Source organism: Cygnus olor, chromosome 19 (genome assembly GCF_009769625.2).
Source record: "Cygnus olor isolate bCygOlo1 chromosome 19, bCygOlo1.pri.v2, whole genome shotgun sequence".
Lineage (NCBI taxonomy): Eukaryota > Metazoa > Chordata > Aves > Anseriformes > Anatidae > Cygnus > Cygnus olor.
In genome coordinates this window covers 2,562,696-2,579,194 of record NC_049187.1, presented here as the reverse complement: position 1 = coordinate 2,579,194, position 16,499 = coordinate 2,562,696, and the positions used below count along the sequence as shown (strand labels likewise).

General features: G+C 54.5%; 1 protein-coding gene across 1 annotated transcript in view; it reads right to left on the bottom strand.

Moving 5' to 3' along the window:
• LOC121057532 (collagen alpha-1(I) chain-like) overlaps positions 1–11,727 on the bottom strand; it is a 74,852-nt gene extending 63,125 nt beyond the window's left edge. Inside the window, exon 1 of the mRNA XM_040531873.1 lies at positions 11,599–11,727. Within this exon, the coding sequence (XP_040387807.1) occupies positions 11,599–11,695 (97 nt within the window). The 5' untranslated portion in view covers positions 11,696–11,727. The remainder of the gene's footprint in view (positions 1–11,598) is intronic.
• Between the last annotated feature and the right edge of the window lie 4,772 nt (positions 11,728–16,499).

Sequence of the window (16,499 nt, the reverse complement as noted above, 5' to 3'; positions counted from 1 at the left end):
GTTTCTGATCCACTTATTAGAAAGACCCACAAAAAGAGTTATTTTTTTTTGCTCAAAGCAAGTTTAGCAGCTTAAGGGCTTCTCCTGCAAGGTGGGGATGCATCGCAGACCTCCAGTGCTCAAGCATGGCAGGTCCGAGCAGGATGCTTCAGCATCCCATGAGCTGCAGGTGGCCACGGAGATGGGCACCACCACAGACAGCACCACTGGGGACAGCCACCGACAGCACGAGGGGCTTCAGCCTTCGTCTCCCTCCTGGTTCTCTCACCCAAATCTTTCTTTTTTCTTTCTTTTTTTTTTTTTTTTTTTTTTTGCCACCCTCATCATTAAAACCTTCATAAAGCTCCAGCGAGGAAAGAAACGCACAGAAGTCATTTAAAACCTGCTCACGCAAAGCTCAAGAGATCCAACTTCACAACCCCTTTAATGACCTTTTAATAGCACGTTAATGACCTTGTCACAGTGCGCCTCGCTCAGCCCCTGCGCACCCAGGAATGGAGCGCAGCACTCCCAAGGCAGAACCCAGCCCTTTAACTGACCCATTCAAGGATTTCAGAAAAGTGTTAATAATGCCACTTTGTCACACTGAAGGTTTCACTGTGCCAGGTGCCTTTGCAGGACGCCGGCTTGCTCAGCCTGCCTCGCACCCCGCACACCGCCTGCTCCCCAGGGGAAGCTGCCTTCAAAAACGTGGCTCTGAAGGAAGCAAAAAACAACAAACCAAAGGCTCGAGAAAGGCAGAAAAAGCCTCAATAAAGAATATCCCTGAGCTCCAAGGCAGCTTCCCCCCTTGCCCATGTTCCCCAGCTCTGTCACAAGGACGGAGGTGCTCCTTCCCTGCCAGGAGGCACGCACGGAGCAGCAGATGTGAAACGCTGCCTGCCAGCCTCACCACTACGGCTGTGAGAACCAGCCTTTGCTTTAGGGATTGCACTGGGGGAAAAAATGTATTTTGGCTGACTTCAGAGTGATCTCTGCGGTCCTTGCTAACCCCACTGTACCAGCAGCATTCTTCTGGCTGAAGGACTTCAAGTCGCTCCCTCCCCACCTCCCTTTTTAAGGAAAACTTAATCTCAGCAATTCATTTTGAGGCACATACTTGGGAGAAAAATAGAAATTTCAAATTCCAGCTGGAGCTATTTCCCATATTCATCAGGAATTTCCAGACCTAGCCTGACACCAATTTGCAGATTTTTGGTGAAAAGTTGACAGCCCAGACAAAGAGGGCCAGACCTGGCCCTTGGGTGGCTTCAGGAAGGTTTTTTGAAGGTTGCCTGCAAAATAATTTTTTCCTCCCTCTCACTTTGCCACCCTAGAACCCTAAAGCCTTCATGCCTGGGGTCACTGCACATCTCTGCTTGGAGTTGTGCCCGTCGGGGACAACTCATGTCCGTGCAGAGGGGACACCTCTCAGCGTGGCATTTCCCCCCAGCTGCTGGGCTCTGCTCCACCCCAGGCAGGGCTCTGCAGCGGCAGCAGTGCTGGCACTTGCAGGGGTAGGGGAAGGGAACGCAGGAGCATAAGGCAGAGGAAGCTGGTGAAGGAACAGCACTTCTTCGAAATGTCATGTCTAGCAGGTTAGAAAAAAAGAGAGAAAGAGAGGAGCTAATGGAACATCAGCTACCGCTTGGCTGCATTTCGTCTGGTGAAGTGATCTCACAGTCGGAGCCATGACAGGAGGAGTGGAGGCACGCAGCTGCCTGGCATCACACCCTGCTTCTCTGGGGGAAATGAGCAGCAGAAACGACAAAACAGCAGTGAGAAACCAGGGGTCCCAGCCCCACTGTGCCCCACAGCCACCCCATCCCTCCGCTCCCCAGCCCTGTCCTGACCTTAGAGGCTGCAGACATTTAATTTCCCAAGAACCACGGTCACCGAGGAGGTTGCAGCACACACCTGTGCCTCCCCAGCACCCCGTGCATCCTGGTTTTCATTGCAGCTGCTGTGATAAGATCTGCTCCAGCATCCCCCATAGCCTCCCGCAGTACGGCGGCAGCAGAAGTCATCCTTCATCCGTCTGTGCGGGTCTGGGGCTCCAGAGGGCTTTGGGATGTCTTTGCGATATATTGCCTGCCTGCTTCTCCTCTTCCTCCACATCCCAGTGGAAATACTTTGTCTTCTCTAAATGTTCTAACCCAGAATACAGCCATCTTCTGCAACTGGGAGCTATCTGCATAATGCTCGTTGTTAGAGCCATCAGTTTTCAAGAAATAAAAGTCAATTCTCTTTATTTTTTTTGTTTTCCTTTAAGAAAATTGCAACTGCTATTCAAATCCTTTTAGGAGAGCAAAAAGAAGACAAAATAATCTGTCCTTTGCTCACGCTCTGGTGAAAACAACAGCAATCACCTCTTTTCCTCTTTTTTCCCCAGACTAACCAGAGGGACCTGTGCCCAGGCCCTGCCTCTGTCCCCCAGCAGGTGCAGGAGGGGAGCTCTGCCCCCAGCCCATGGAGCCATCGAACACAAGGAGGGCTCCCTGCTGAGCACCACTGCAGGTTTAGGTTGGATATTAGGGAAAACTTCATTACCAAAAGGGTTGTTAGGCATTGGGATGGGCTGCTCAGGGAAGTGGTGGAGTCACCATCCCTGGAGGTCTTTAAAAGACGTTTAGATGTAGAGCTTAGTGATATGGTTTAGTGGTTTAGTGAAAGACTTGTTAGTGTTAGGTCAGAGGTTGGACTGGGTGATCTTGGAGGTCTCTCCCAACCTAGATGATTCTGTGATTCTGTTACGGGCTCCTCGGAGCAGGAGAAGGCAAGGTGCACACACACCAAGCCTCCCAGTGCTCAGTACCAGCACCAAATCCTTGCCGCGATGCTCTCTGATGGCTTTCACATGTACGCTTTTGCACATGGGGAAGTGTTTCCATAAGAAAGGAGTGCAGGAAAAAAACACCACTGCCTGCCCCTGCCCACAGGGTGCTCTCCGTGCCCATGCCTGCAGCTGACCTTGCGATCTCCTGCTCTCCACCTGGCCAGGGAACCACATGAATCCCTTGGTGCAGGCAGCTGCTGCAGTGTGCTCAGGGCTCACCCAGCCTGGCATGAGCCCCTGGTGCTCAACAAATCCTCTTGACCACGCGAAATCCCACCTCAGGAGCTATCTCCACCCTCACCTCACTGCCCCGAGGTGACCAGACGCTCAACGCCTCTGCCCCATCCGCCTGTTCTCAGAGCAGAGAAAACCTGCTGGCAGAAGAAGCGATGCTTTAAAAATAGCCAGGCAGCTCGCTGAGAGATTTTGGATCAAAAATAGGATATTCTGACATTCCTCCCGAGTGAAACATTTTGAAGGAAGGCTGTGGCAACAGACCATCATAATTCAGCTGGAGGGAGCACGGCATTGACCCCGTGGAGCAGCATCCATCCCTGGGACGAACAGAGCTGTCCCCCGCTCACTGGGACCGGGAGCCACCCATGGGGACAGGGAGCAAGGTGACAGGGGTTGACACAGCCACGTAACACCCCTCAGGCTGTAAAGTGTCCCCCCCCCAGCTGGATGTAGCGTGCCCGGGGTTGGACTGGCCGAAGAGGAATGGATTATCTCTCTTTTCTCCATGGAGAACTTAAATATGATTTCTACGGGAATATTTTGTGTAGGAAAACCTCAGCATGTTAACAGCAGGAACTGCATTTTTGTGTCAAAAGCACACCAAAGACATGGGGGAGGCGCTGCCAGCTAGCTCTGATGTGGGGCTAGGTCCCCTTCCCAGCAAACCTCCATTTTCTGCCAATTTATCTACTAATCAATTCCATCTTTCAAATAATGAACTCATTTATGAAGATCTCGACTATGTCAAAAACCCTGGTTTACTCCCTGATACAGAAAATTCCCCTTTGCAGAGACCTCCCAGCCCCCGGCCTCCCCAGCACCCCTGGCCAGGGCAGGATCTGGCCTTCTCAGATCAGAGCCGCATCTGCACTTCGGACGGCTGCATCGGATAGCTCAGTCTGCAAGTGGTTTCCTTTGCATTTAAAAATAATAATTAAAACAGGAAAAAAAAATGGCATCCTTTTTGGCCCTGTTTGCTCTTTCCAATGCCCTGGCTGTGCCCAGGCAGGGCCAGCTCTCTGGTGGCACTGGGGACAACGCTGCTGAGCCCGGGACAGCCGTTTGGGACAGAATACAAAACACCCTTCATCAGATTGCTGGGGCTCGGTGAGGGATTGCAAAAAGGGCACTTAAACCCCAGAGCATGAAACGACGCGTCCTCAAACCGAAACGAGAGGATGTGCCCATGGTGCAGCCCCTGCAGAAGCAGCTCTGGTCCCTTTGGGGGATGCCACCAGCTCCTCCACCCAGCCCTGCTGTCCCCACCCGCTCCTGCTCCTCCTTGCAGATGCTGCGAGGGACCTGCCTTACCCCACTGCCAAGGGCAAACCTGCAGGTTCTCAAAGTCTTGTGCAAATTAATTGGTTGGTGAGGTCTTTAACGTGGCTCAGGAAGGTTGCACTGGCTCAGCTACGCAGGTGGTGCAGCCAGCTCAGCCCCAGCCCCCTCCAGGATCTGTGGGAATTGGGCAGAAACGTCTCTTTCTCTACAGTGTGATTTACGAACCTGCTTCCTGCAGAAGTAAGCAGGGCAGTGTGTATCTCTGTCTTGGTACTCAGGAAATAAATACTGCATACCTTGATGGACTGTTCAAGTGTTTTGGACTGGCAACGCTGCCACAAAGACTCTAAAATTAACAAGTATCAAAAAAGAGGGCTGTACAATGAGGGATTTGGCTTTTACCATCTCCTAGTGTAATGAAGTTCCTGGGATTTCGGAACTGGCTCCCCCTTTGCATTCCCAGGCAGAAATCCCACTGCAAAGCTTCCCCATCCCACCTCCTGTGATCATGGTGGGGAGCAGCAGGCTGGGACCTCTGGTGGCCTCCAGCCCCGCGGGGATTGCTCGGCCAGCGGGCACGGCAGAGTTCAAGCTGGGTAATTAGCGCTACACTAATTACCATCATCGTGGGACAGCGGTGCGCTGTCAAGGTTGATGTGCGCTGAACAGAAGGTGGTTTTTGTTGGTGAGCTGCTCCCTTGTGTTCTGGGGGTGGGAAAGGCAGGCGAGGAGGATGTCACAGATTATTTTTTTTCCCCAACTAACGGCCACGAGGGAGCGAAGCTTTTCAGCCAAGCGACCCATCGGAGGGGCTGCGGGTGGGATTCATCCCTCGCACAATGAAGGGACGCTGGGGACAAGGAGTCCCGTTGCCACCAGCTGGCAGACAGGGGGTAACCTCACCGCCTGCCCCCAGCGAGCAGAGCCCGCAGCGGGGCTGAGGATGCTCGACCTCTCGCTGGGCCCTCCCACGCTCACCCTGCGAGGTGAAGGCAGGGCAAGCGGCCAGCACAGCTCGTTTAAAACCAGGGAGCAGAGCGCACACAAAAAACAACCTTGCGATGAGATGCGGGGAGCAGCCACCCGCCCCCAACGCGCAGCCCGGGGCGGATGAGGTTTGCTTTGGGGAAACGTTCTGCTCTGCTCGGCTTGGCGTTCTCTTTTCAACGCGTCCCAGCCTGAGACTGCTGCTGAGAACCAGGGCAATTTAGGGACACAAAAGCCCAACCTGGGCTATGCACATTGTGATTAATCAAACGTGGTTCACCGTGGAAACCACCATCCCGTGCAGATGTCCCCATCCATCCGTGCCCCTGTCCCCACTGTGTCCCCTGGACATGGTTGGATGGGAAACAGCAAGGGGGGGACAACTCGGGGCACACAGGAGCTGGAGGTCCCTGGGAACCAAACACTGCCAAGGCTGCAGCAGCCTCCAGAACGCAGTTCCTCGTAAGGATTTCTAGGCCAACAGTGACTAAGGCAGGTTCTGGAAGCCCCTACTTCCCCACCTGGTTAGGTAAAGGAAGAGCCTTGCTTTCCACAAGCTCTCAGCAACCTCAGCCTTTGCTGAGGAACCAGAACTCCAACAAGCCCAGTGAGGACACCTCAGAACCAGCTCTCCTCTCCAAGAGCCCAAAACGCATTCAGCATCCTCCCTCGGGCAGCCTTGTGGCACCAGGAGCTGCCGACGGGCAACGCGCTCAGCACCGAGCAGCAGAAACCCCGCAGAGAGAGGGGCAAGCTCAAAGGACGGATGGAGCAGGCAACCCCAAGAGTTTTCCAACACAGCTGGGGCAGCAGCAGGTGCCGGGAGGCTCAGCCGCAGCTTTGGCAGCTCCAGGAAGGGGGGCTCCTGCATTTGGGTTGTGCCTCCTGCCCCCAGCTCCTGGGTCCTCAGTCCCACAGATGGGGATGCTAAGGCATGTCCCATCTGTTCTGGATGGGGTTCCTGAGCTTTCTTCCTCAAGCAACTTCAAAACAGGCCCAAACCAAGAAGAATGAACACCCCCCCCCCCCAACCCTGCAGGGGGGGGGGAGGCTGAGCTTTAATCACTCGCAGCTATCGATAGCGGAATTAACGCCAGCATCCCCTGCCCACCCGGGCCTGACATCGGCCCCACGGCTCTGCAGTGAATTTGTGAGAGCGGAGATTGATGTTTATATAGCACATACTGAATGTATACGAGGGGGGCCATCTGCTTGGCCGGAGGAGGAGGAGAAGAGAGAGGAGGAGGAGGAGGGCAGCTACGTCAGCCCATGCAGTGGGGGCATCACCAGGCACCCGCTCAACCAGCAGCAGACAGTGGCTTCCTTGCAAGAAACTCAAAGACGGGGCCATGTCAGAGCCTGCCTGGCACGAGGAGGGGACAGAGCAGCCCCACGCTGCATCGCAGCCCAGCCAACAGCCCTGCCTCATGCCCAAACCCCCGTGCCCCCCCGGGGATGCTGTGTTTGGCCAAGGGGTCTCCCAACAGCTCCGGGCACCCGAGCCCATCGCTGGCAGCAGCTGCAAGATATCTGTCCGTGCTCTGACAGACACGGGCTGAGGCAAAGCAGCCGGGCTCACGGTGTTTATTTTCCCCCGGGCGCGAGGCATACATCATCTCGCCCCGCTCCCCGGAGCGGTTTGTGCGGTTATAAACCTGCAGCACGCAGACTGTCCATTACGCTGCTTGTCTAAAAAATCCTCTCCCCAAGGAAAGGCGCGTGTTTACCCTTCAAACCCTTTCCCAGCACGTTGGAATTTAAAAGCGATGATTTTGACCCCTTACGTGTGAAAAATAAGGATGCAAGAGGCACTGGCATCCCTGGCTGCAGGGAAGGCAGGCGTACCCATCCTTATTCATGCCGGACAGCGGTAATTGTGGGGCCGTGGGCTGCCGGAGCCACCCATGGCTTGACCCAACCTGCTGGCACGGACAGGGAGCACTTAAATAAACAACGGGGAAAGTAGGAAATGAGGCTCTGTCTGGCCCGCTGCTAGCGGAAAGGTTTAAGATTTTATAACTCAGCCTGATCTGAAAGGATTTTGCGTGGGGATGCTGCCAAACCTCTGGTGTGCGCTCCAGCTCACAGAATCACAAATAATAGCTAAAGGCAGTGGTCCTGGAAGCTGCTGGATGGTTTGCCTGAAATTTTTCAAACAATTCCCCATGAGGCAGGCGTACAACAAGAGTGTTCAACCCAAACAGCTTGAGTTTGGTAGAGGGACCTACCCAGCCAGAAGCACCCTCAGGGCAGCGGGCTCTGTGCGTGCACCCCCCCCCCCCGTGTTCCTGCACCCCCACGTCCCTGTCCTGGACAAAGGGACCTGAGGGCTTGGGGGCAGGGGATTCTGCCACCTGGCAGGCAGATGCACAACGAGACCCAGCACTGGAAGCTCAGCGAGCTCAGATAGGTGACAGGGTGGTTTCCAGCTGCGAGGGCACTTCTCATCCAGGAATGTGCCACCTTTGTCATTGCTCCCTTATTTTTTCGGTACAATAAGGCATTTTTCACATCACATAGGAAAACAGAAATGCTGCTTCACTGCAGAAACCACTGTGCATCATTCTCCCTTTTTTTCTACTCCTTTCTACAGGGGAGTGGAGCCAACAACCCCTACAGGTCCCACACCAATCCACGACCCTAATACCAAAAGAGCACTGGGGAATGTCATTGATCCCTCAGGGCACGTCCCCATCATCCCTCCATGGGGCTGGGACCCCCGACCTGTCAGCAGAGAGCTCCCCCTCTGCAGCCCTGAGGGTTTCCACCAGCTCCTGTCCTTAGCACAAGCATCCTTTGTGCCCAGCTGTCCCCCAGACCCGGGGGCTGGCTGCAGCGGGGTCACCAGTACAACCCTCACCCCATGCCCATATCTCTGCTGGCCCACATATTTCATTCTCTTACTTATTCTGAAGTACTCTGGGATAGGAGGTGCATTGTGAGCGCATCCTGGTGGGCTCTGGCCCTTTGCTGGTGGCTCTCAGAGCTTCTTTGAGCTGAAGTTTGTCATTCACAGGGGTGGGCAGCTGCAGGGGACCAGCACACAGCTGCTCTGTGGCAGGCGGCGACCCCTGTGTTCAGGCCACTTGGAGTGTGTGGTCTGGGGTCTCGTGAGGGTAAAAAAGCAATAATGTCATATGATAGCATAACTGAGGGCCCAGAGTAGTATGCATGCGCTGGAGGGTCAAATGCGGATGACATGAGGAGTCCAGAACTGCTATTTCTGGGTCCTTAAGCAATTTGACTTGCAAACTTGTTAAGATTAACATGATTTTGTAAGCTTGATATACACAGATTAATGTGATCTATACCGTATAGAACACATGCTCTGTACACACACAAACAGCATTAACACCTTGCAATATATACATGATTTTATATATTTATATTAAATTTTTTCATTTAACCAAGTCCACGTGCACATCCTCACTACAAGTGCACCCCAGCGTAAGGCCCCAGATCCGAGGAGGTTGCTGCACGATGCTGTATGTGACATTTCAGAGCACCAGATCTCCAGGAGAATAAATTACTGAAAGACAACTTTCACCAGCCCTCGAGCAAGAAATACCATCTGCAGGAGCCAAGTGCTGCATCTTCAGATGCTGCTCATCCCTTAATTAAAGCAGATTTTAATTGGGTGACTCTAAGATTTAATTAATGGCAAATTGTTCAAGCACATTCATTTTTGGGTTGTGCTTGCAGATGGAATTTTTCCTGGTTGGTTTGGGTAGTTTGTGTTCGGGGGGCTGGGTTGCAGTTATGGTTCCTCCTCTTAAAACCGAGCATCCTGACCCCTGCGGGCACATCTGGGCAAGTTGGGGAGAGGGAAGATGCTCAGCTGGGGCTGGAGCAACCCAAACGTGGGGAAATGCTGCCTGCAGCACAGGTAGGAGGTGATTTATTCATCCCCATGTATCCCATGCAATGTCTGCGTGGAGATCAGCTCCCACCCACCTCCATATAACGCTGCCCTAGATATCGTCCCCCTATTTCCAGGCCGGTTTGCTGCGCTGGGTAAGGTGAGGATTAGTGCCCAAGGGACAGATTCAGGTCAGTGCAAACGCTGCTTGCTTTAAAGGGTACAGGCATGCTTTGAGGCAGCAGTGCTCATGAAGGATAGGACCACATCCCCGGTGCCCTGGCTCCAGCCCCCACCCACTTCTGGCACCCTCAGTCCTCCCGGGACCATTACTGAGCATCTGCTGGTGACAGCTGCAAGCACAATGCTGGTGACAGCTCAGTTCCCCTCCTGGATGGGTCACCTCCTGCTTTGACAGCCCAAAGCTCCCCTTGGGGCTTGGGAACTTCCAAAGTGCCTTCTCCTGGGCACAAGCCATTTGAACCCTCCTCCAGATAGAAGCAAAGGAAGGGATGAGGGACGGTACCAACCCTGTGATGGTGATGCTGCAGAACCACCAACTGCTTGCTCCCCTGACCCACGCAGAAGACCAGCAGCCATCGCTCTCAGCCCTAAATCCACACGAAATCAGCCCTCTGCGGGGCCGGGCACGAGGCAGGACCCCATCAGCTGGGAGCTTCGGCTGGGGGAAGAGGGGGGAAATCTGGAAGCTGAGGGTGTGCAGGAGCAGGGGTTGCACAGGGGAAGCTGGGCACCGTGTAAGGGTGGAGGAGTTGTGGTTATCAGGGCTGGGGGTGCACAGCAGGGGCAGAGCCTCAGCCCGGAGAGCTGCCTTCTTCCATGTCAAAGCCTGAAAAACCCATATTTGTGGCACCACGCCCTGTTTCCTGGGGGGACCTGCAACACTTCAGAGCTGCTGAAAATCTGCCCAAGCCCATGACCTGTACCAGCACAGATGGCAGCAATCAAAGGTGAAGCCACACACCTGGCTGTCCTCAGGCTTCCTAGCACTGCAGAGGGCCCTGCTCCCACCCTGCACACAGCCCCCTACCTCCCCGCAGTTGTTAACTCCCAGCTTCCTCACTTCCACCCCAAAATCCCCCCGGTGCCTTATCCACGCTTGGATCTCGCTCCAATTTCAGCCACTGGAATGCGATTCCCAGCTCAGTTCCCAGGCTGTGGGCTGCATGGCTGCAGCCTCGCTTCCCAGCCAAGGTTCAAGCGGAGTTAAGCTCCGCTGAGATAACTCGGTGCTTTCCCTCTCCCAACCGCATTCCCACCGACCAGGCTCCGGGGAAGCCTCCAGCACTCTCTGCCCCGGGCCAAGCACGCATGTTTTGGGCAGGGGCTGTGCTGAGCAGGGGCTCACCGCCTCTGAGCGGGACCCATAAGCGTTAGCAAAATGCAGGCAGAGTAAAGTTTGTCTTACAAGCAGCCAGAGCTTCCTGCAAAGCAAACATCTCTTTTATATCAACGCGATGGAAGTGCTCCCCCCCCCAGCTCACCACTTCCCAGTGACACGTCCCAGCCCCACGCTCCAAATTTTGGAAGCTGCTTGCTTAAAGCCTCCACCCAGCCACCCAGTCCTGAGCCCCCTCCTATGGGGGGAGCCAGGACTCTGCTGACCCCCCAGCCTGGACAGGAGCCTCTGCCACTGGGAAGGAAGGGGCCCAGCACTCCCAAAAAGTTTCAGTGAAAGTTTCCCGACCACGACCAGCCATGGAGGGGAAATACAAGGGATGTGGAGACGCTGCAGTGCCCCAAATTTGAGCTTCATGCCCACAGAGAGAAAAGACGAGGGATGTGGAGACATGTCACAGCACCCCAAATATGAGTTTCATGCCCGCACAGACACATTACGTTATATTATGTGTATGTTATGTTATATTATACAGCTGAGGAGCCGTGCACACTCCGGCTGCCCTGCTTCTGCAGCAAGACCACCACTGCGCCCCCCTCCAGCACTGCCCTGCCACCGAGACCCCTGGTGCCACACTGAGCCCCCCCACACTCCTGCCACACACTGAGTCCCCCCAGGTTCACTCCCCATTAACAGCAGCCCCCCAGGGACATGCCTGCCACCCCCCCCAGCGCCCCGGTCCCAGCACCAGCCACGACCCGGGACGGTGGGAGATGGGACCCCCCCCCCCCCCAGCAGCCGGGGACCCCCGAGCACCGGGCCGGGGGGGGCAGCCCCGAGGCTGCAGGAGGGGGCACACCGCACTGCCGTGCCCGGGGCTGCAATCCTGGTTGAACAGTGCATCCTAGCGGACACCTCCTCGCCTCCTCTCCCGGAGCATCCCCACCGGCCGGCGGGGAGCGTGGGGAGCGGGGAACCCCGGGCGAGGGTCCCCTTGCTCCCCCCCACACCCCCTCCGCCGCCTCCCATCCCAACCCCGGGGGGGGTTGCAGCTCCTACCTGGGTATATCCCAGAGCCCGTCTCGGGGGGCTCCGGCCCCGCTGCTCCCAGGGGCAGGGCGCAGAGCAGCGCCAGAGCCAGCGCCCCGCAGCGCATCGTGCGCCCCGGCCCCGGCCCCGTTCCCGGCCCGGCGCATCCCGGCCCCGCCGCCCCCGCCCCCGCCCCGCCCCGCCCCGCGGGACCCCCGCAGGGAGGGGACGGCAGGGGGGGACACCCGACACCCTCCCCTCCCCCCCCGGCACACGCCTGCATTGCCGAGCCGTGCATACGCAACCGGGGGCGCAGGGGTTAATGCCGCCTCCCCCCCCCCCCCCCCCGCCACGGGGTGCTTGGGGCACCGTTAGTAAACGAGACTGCACCCCCCCCCCAAAAAAAAAAAAAAAAAATCAACCCACAAATGTTGATGCGGGTGTTATTGGGGTGTTTACCCCCCAATAAATAGCGTTTGGGGCTGGGGGAAGGACCCCAACCCCCCTGCCAGAGCTGTCCCCGTGTCCTCTGGGTTCCATTCCCCCTCTCCTCGCCCCCTCCATGGCATTGCAGGGGTTAAACCCCCCCGCCCCCCCCGCATGCTGGGGGGCTTCGAGGAGCTCGGTGGCTGCGGTGGGCACCCACGGGGCACTGCCACCCCCTGCTGCCCCAGCCACAATCAAACGGCATCAGGGCGGGAGGTGTTTGTGGGCAGGTGCCCCCCCGAGTGAGTTTGCCCCATAAATGCCACAGGTGGTGCCTAGGCATCACTCAGCCCCATGACCCCATGACACGTCCTGCTCCTGTGTCCCCACATCGTGTCCTGCTCCTGTCCCCACCTCCCAGCCCTTCCCCTGCTGCGCACCGAGGGCATCCCAGAGAAAAAAGTTAAGAAACACTCAAGGAGCCACTTTTCTTGCAGCGCAGAGGATTTTATTCACCGAGAACACGTGATACAGGTTTGGCTTTTCAGTCTCAGGTGTTGCTGGATCCCATCGATCTCCACAGCTGTGACCTTCTGCCCAGCAGAAATTCTCCTGCTGCGTTTCTTGTCTGTCCTGCAGCAGAGCTCAACCAGGGGACGTGCAACCTGCCTCGCAATGCGATGCAGAGGTTCTGCCCTTTGTTCCTTGCCCAAACTGCCATCCCACTGCAGCAACAGCTTTTAGGTGGATCACCCGCACACCCATATCTTTTAAATGCTCTCCACTCCAACAGGAGGAAAAAAAAAAAAAAAGAAAGAAAGAAAAAAAAGATAACTTGTGAAAGAAATGTATTTACTCTGGCACAGCCCCGATTGCTCAGCTGCACCTTTTCATGCAGGTGATCGTTTTGCTGAACCCAGTGACACAAGCTCACCCTCTCCCTTCCTCGGGGTCCTGCAGGAAAAGGGGGCTCTGCCCCCGGTGGGTGCTGCAGACCCCTGCAGGCACAGCTGGGCTGGGACGGTGCCATCGCCCCACTTGTGCTGGGCTGGGCACGGAGAAGGCTGCCGAGAAGAGAGAAATAATAAAAACAGATGTAGACAAAGCCAGTGCTGGGATATTCTGTTTCAAAGTAATCACAGAAAGTGGAGACAAGGACAAAATGAACAAGCTACGGTTAGTGATACGTTTTTCTTGGACTTATCACAGCTCTGCTCCATCAGCATTTGCCAGTGCGTCCTCTGCAGGTAAAGGGGCTCCGTCCTGCTGTTTCCATCTGTTGGCTCAGGAGATGTTTTGCTCTGGCCTCCCTCCCCAAACAGCCTCAGCAGCACTGCTCCTTCACCTCAAGGCTTCCCCCAAATATCCGCACGGCGCTATCAGAGCCCCCTCCTCCATCACAGCACAGAGCTCCTTGCAGCTATCGCCATAGATCAGTCCCGGACCTTCCTCATTGTTCTTATTTCTTCTTTGAATCGCCTCCAGTTAACCAAAATGCCTGTTAGTGAGATGCCAAATTTCTGGTGTTGCCTCACTAGCACCCTGCTAGGAGCCTGCGGATGTACAAAAACCACAAATGCTCAGGGGATTTTAAATACTGGGACATGAAGGAAGCAGGAGCCTGTGCAGGAGGCCTTGTCCTTGTTCTGCACTCGCTTGCTGGTGACCCTGGGCAACTTGTTCTCCTTCAGGTGCCTCAGTTTCCTTTCTTAATCGAATGAAGATGCTAAACCAGCCTCTTTTGCCAAATATTTGGGGACGTGCTGAGGGACAGCGTTAGGCAAAGGCTCGTTATTGCCATCAGGCATTTCTGTATCATACGTCCCACAGCTTTGCAAACACCAGGACAGCTACCTGGGGCTGTTTGAGAGGGATGAATCTGAGCGAGCTGCTGGGATGGGCAATTTGTCACCTTGGAGTCTTCAGCACCGACTGCACATGGGGCTGGAACGGGGATTCGGACGGGTGGCATGGGGCTGGCCTGCTCCCGGTGCACGAAAGGCCAGGCGAGCTCTGGGCTCAGACGTGTGCATTTCTCACCCACAGCTTTCTGCATCCTAAGGCAAACGTCTCAGGGAACGACCTCTACAAGCGACGAGGGGCCGTGAATCAGCCTTTTTCCTCTTCTCTTCCGTAGAAAGTAGAAAAGGCCTGAAAATGCTACCCCCTAATGGCAAAACGAGGTGTGGGGATTGGGAAATGCTGCTCCACAGCCCGGATTCTGTCTGCAGGGCTAGAACAGCTACCAGGGCCTGAAACATAGCAGCAAGGTGTGCCTCTGGGGGCAGACCCCTTGCAAACCCCCTCACAGCTGCGTGGCACCAACAGCATTATGCCAGTTCTGAGACCCAGTGGCCTGCAAGAAGTGCACCGGAGTGAAAATATGGTCCAAGGCCTGTTGCTTTCCACCAGAACAAACACAGGGCCGCTTAGCAGAGTCCCTCTGGACTCAAAACCATTCATTCCAGCTCCCTCCTGTGCCTTGGCCGGGGGAGATGCTCCAGGGCAGGCAGGGACCTGCCTCTCCAGCCCCTTCGCCCCAGCACCAGCAGTGCCCGGAGCGGCAGCGGGGTGTGCTGCTGCCGGCCTCTCGTGGGCTGAGGGAATGAGGCTCGTACATAATAAAGATGACAAAAACAAAATTAAAAGCCCCCAGAAGGCTTTCAGGATTTGGAAACATGTACGGGATTCTAAAGTGGTGATGGAGCTCCCGTGCGATGCGCATCTGGAGGGCAGAGGTTGCTGCTGACCCCAGGCAGCTTCCAGCTCCCCAGTGGCTGCGGGGCGCTGACCCCAGGGGTCCCGGCTGCAGTTGGGATGCACACTAACGCTCAGGTCTTGCACCATTTCTCAGACCTTTCCTTGCTCAGACACATTCAGAAATCTCCATTTCTCCTGTTTGTTTGGGATACCTCAAAAAAAAAAAAAATCAAAAAAAAACCTACACTTCTCCCCTGTGCTCTGCTGTTCCCAGCTCCAAAGGAACCCAGACCCCGCACAGTCCAGGGTAACAGCAAAGAGAAATTGCTCTGCTCCAAACTTTGTCAGTACCTTGCTGTGGGACCTCAAGCAAAACCATTTTTCCCGTGCTACAGCCTGACCTGTTGACTGAGAGGGAAAAGACCTTCTCCTTGCTATAAACGTGGCCCATGAATCCCGGGTGGGACCTCGAGTGGTCTCATCAAAGCAAAAATGCAACAAGAGAGAAGAAGACTGAATCCTAAACTAGACCTCGGGCTCTGAAGAACACTGAAAAATGCAAAAATGCAATGCTCTTTCTTCCTCCTGTGCTCTTCAACTGCTAGTAATTATTTTTTTTCCAGTACTGGAGAGTTCCTAGAGTTGTCAGAAGTGTCACAGCAGCAGACCCCGGTGAGGGAGATTCATGCAGTGCTCATCCCGGGTAGGAAATAAGAAGGTTATCCAGGTACCAGAAGAAATTGAAAGTTCCTTCCCTGTGTGCCACCAGCCCTGGGGTTTGCCTTCCCCTCAGTGCAAGCCTCGGTAGCTGGAACTTCAAGGTCCTCTCAGCAAGCATTGTTATTATTCTTATTTTTTAACAAGTGCTGCAGTACATGCTGGACACCCAGCAGCCCCTGCATGCTGCTGATTCCATGCCCGTGCCTATCCAAGGTAGCACCAAAAATTCTTGCTGGGAGAGGGAAAGGTTTAATAAGGGTTAATGCCAAAGGAGTCGCCTTGCCCGCATTTGTGCATCTCAACAAGAGAAAGGTCCCTCTGTTAACATCCTCCTGCAAGCTGCAGGAATCAATCACTGCTAGATGCTTTTTTTTTTTTTCTTTTGGAAACCCTCAATTAAATGATGCGATTTTGCTGCCTGCTGGACTCCAGGATTCAGAACCTTCACACTGGATCCACTCTGAAAAGGCAAATTTGCAAACGCCTCCCTTCTCAAACCGAGCATCTGTGGGGCAACACCCACAGGCACGGCCAATTGCTCACAGCATCCCAATTCAGCACCGAATCCGCTTTCACTCCGGATTTCACAGGCTGCCACTGGAGGTGGTGGCAAAGGCAAGCTTCGGTCGGAGGCTGCGCTCAGGATGGCGGGCTCCCGGTCACCAGGCACACTGCACACACCGTCTTTGAATTTGTAAGGTTTTTTGCTAAGTTTTTATTTTAATTCAAGGACTTTGCTTCATACAAAATGTAATTGTAGAAACAACTGCAGAATTCAAAGTTTGGCTGATAAATATTACTCAGGCAGCAAACTAGGCAATCACAGAACCTTTTTTTTCTCTTTTTTTCCTTTTTTTTTGGGCAAAGTTCCAGTTGTGTTGCATGGTTGGAACTTTTGTAATTTTTAACACTGTTTTTTTTAAATATAAAGTTTTGCAACAAACCCCCAATTTATATCAAATATAATTAAAAATTAACAACTGATGAATACATTGTATCAAAAAAGTACGAAGATAAACATTTTCCATGCACATACTTTTTATATATATGTATATATGTATATATTTTACATGCAAACATTACTT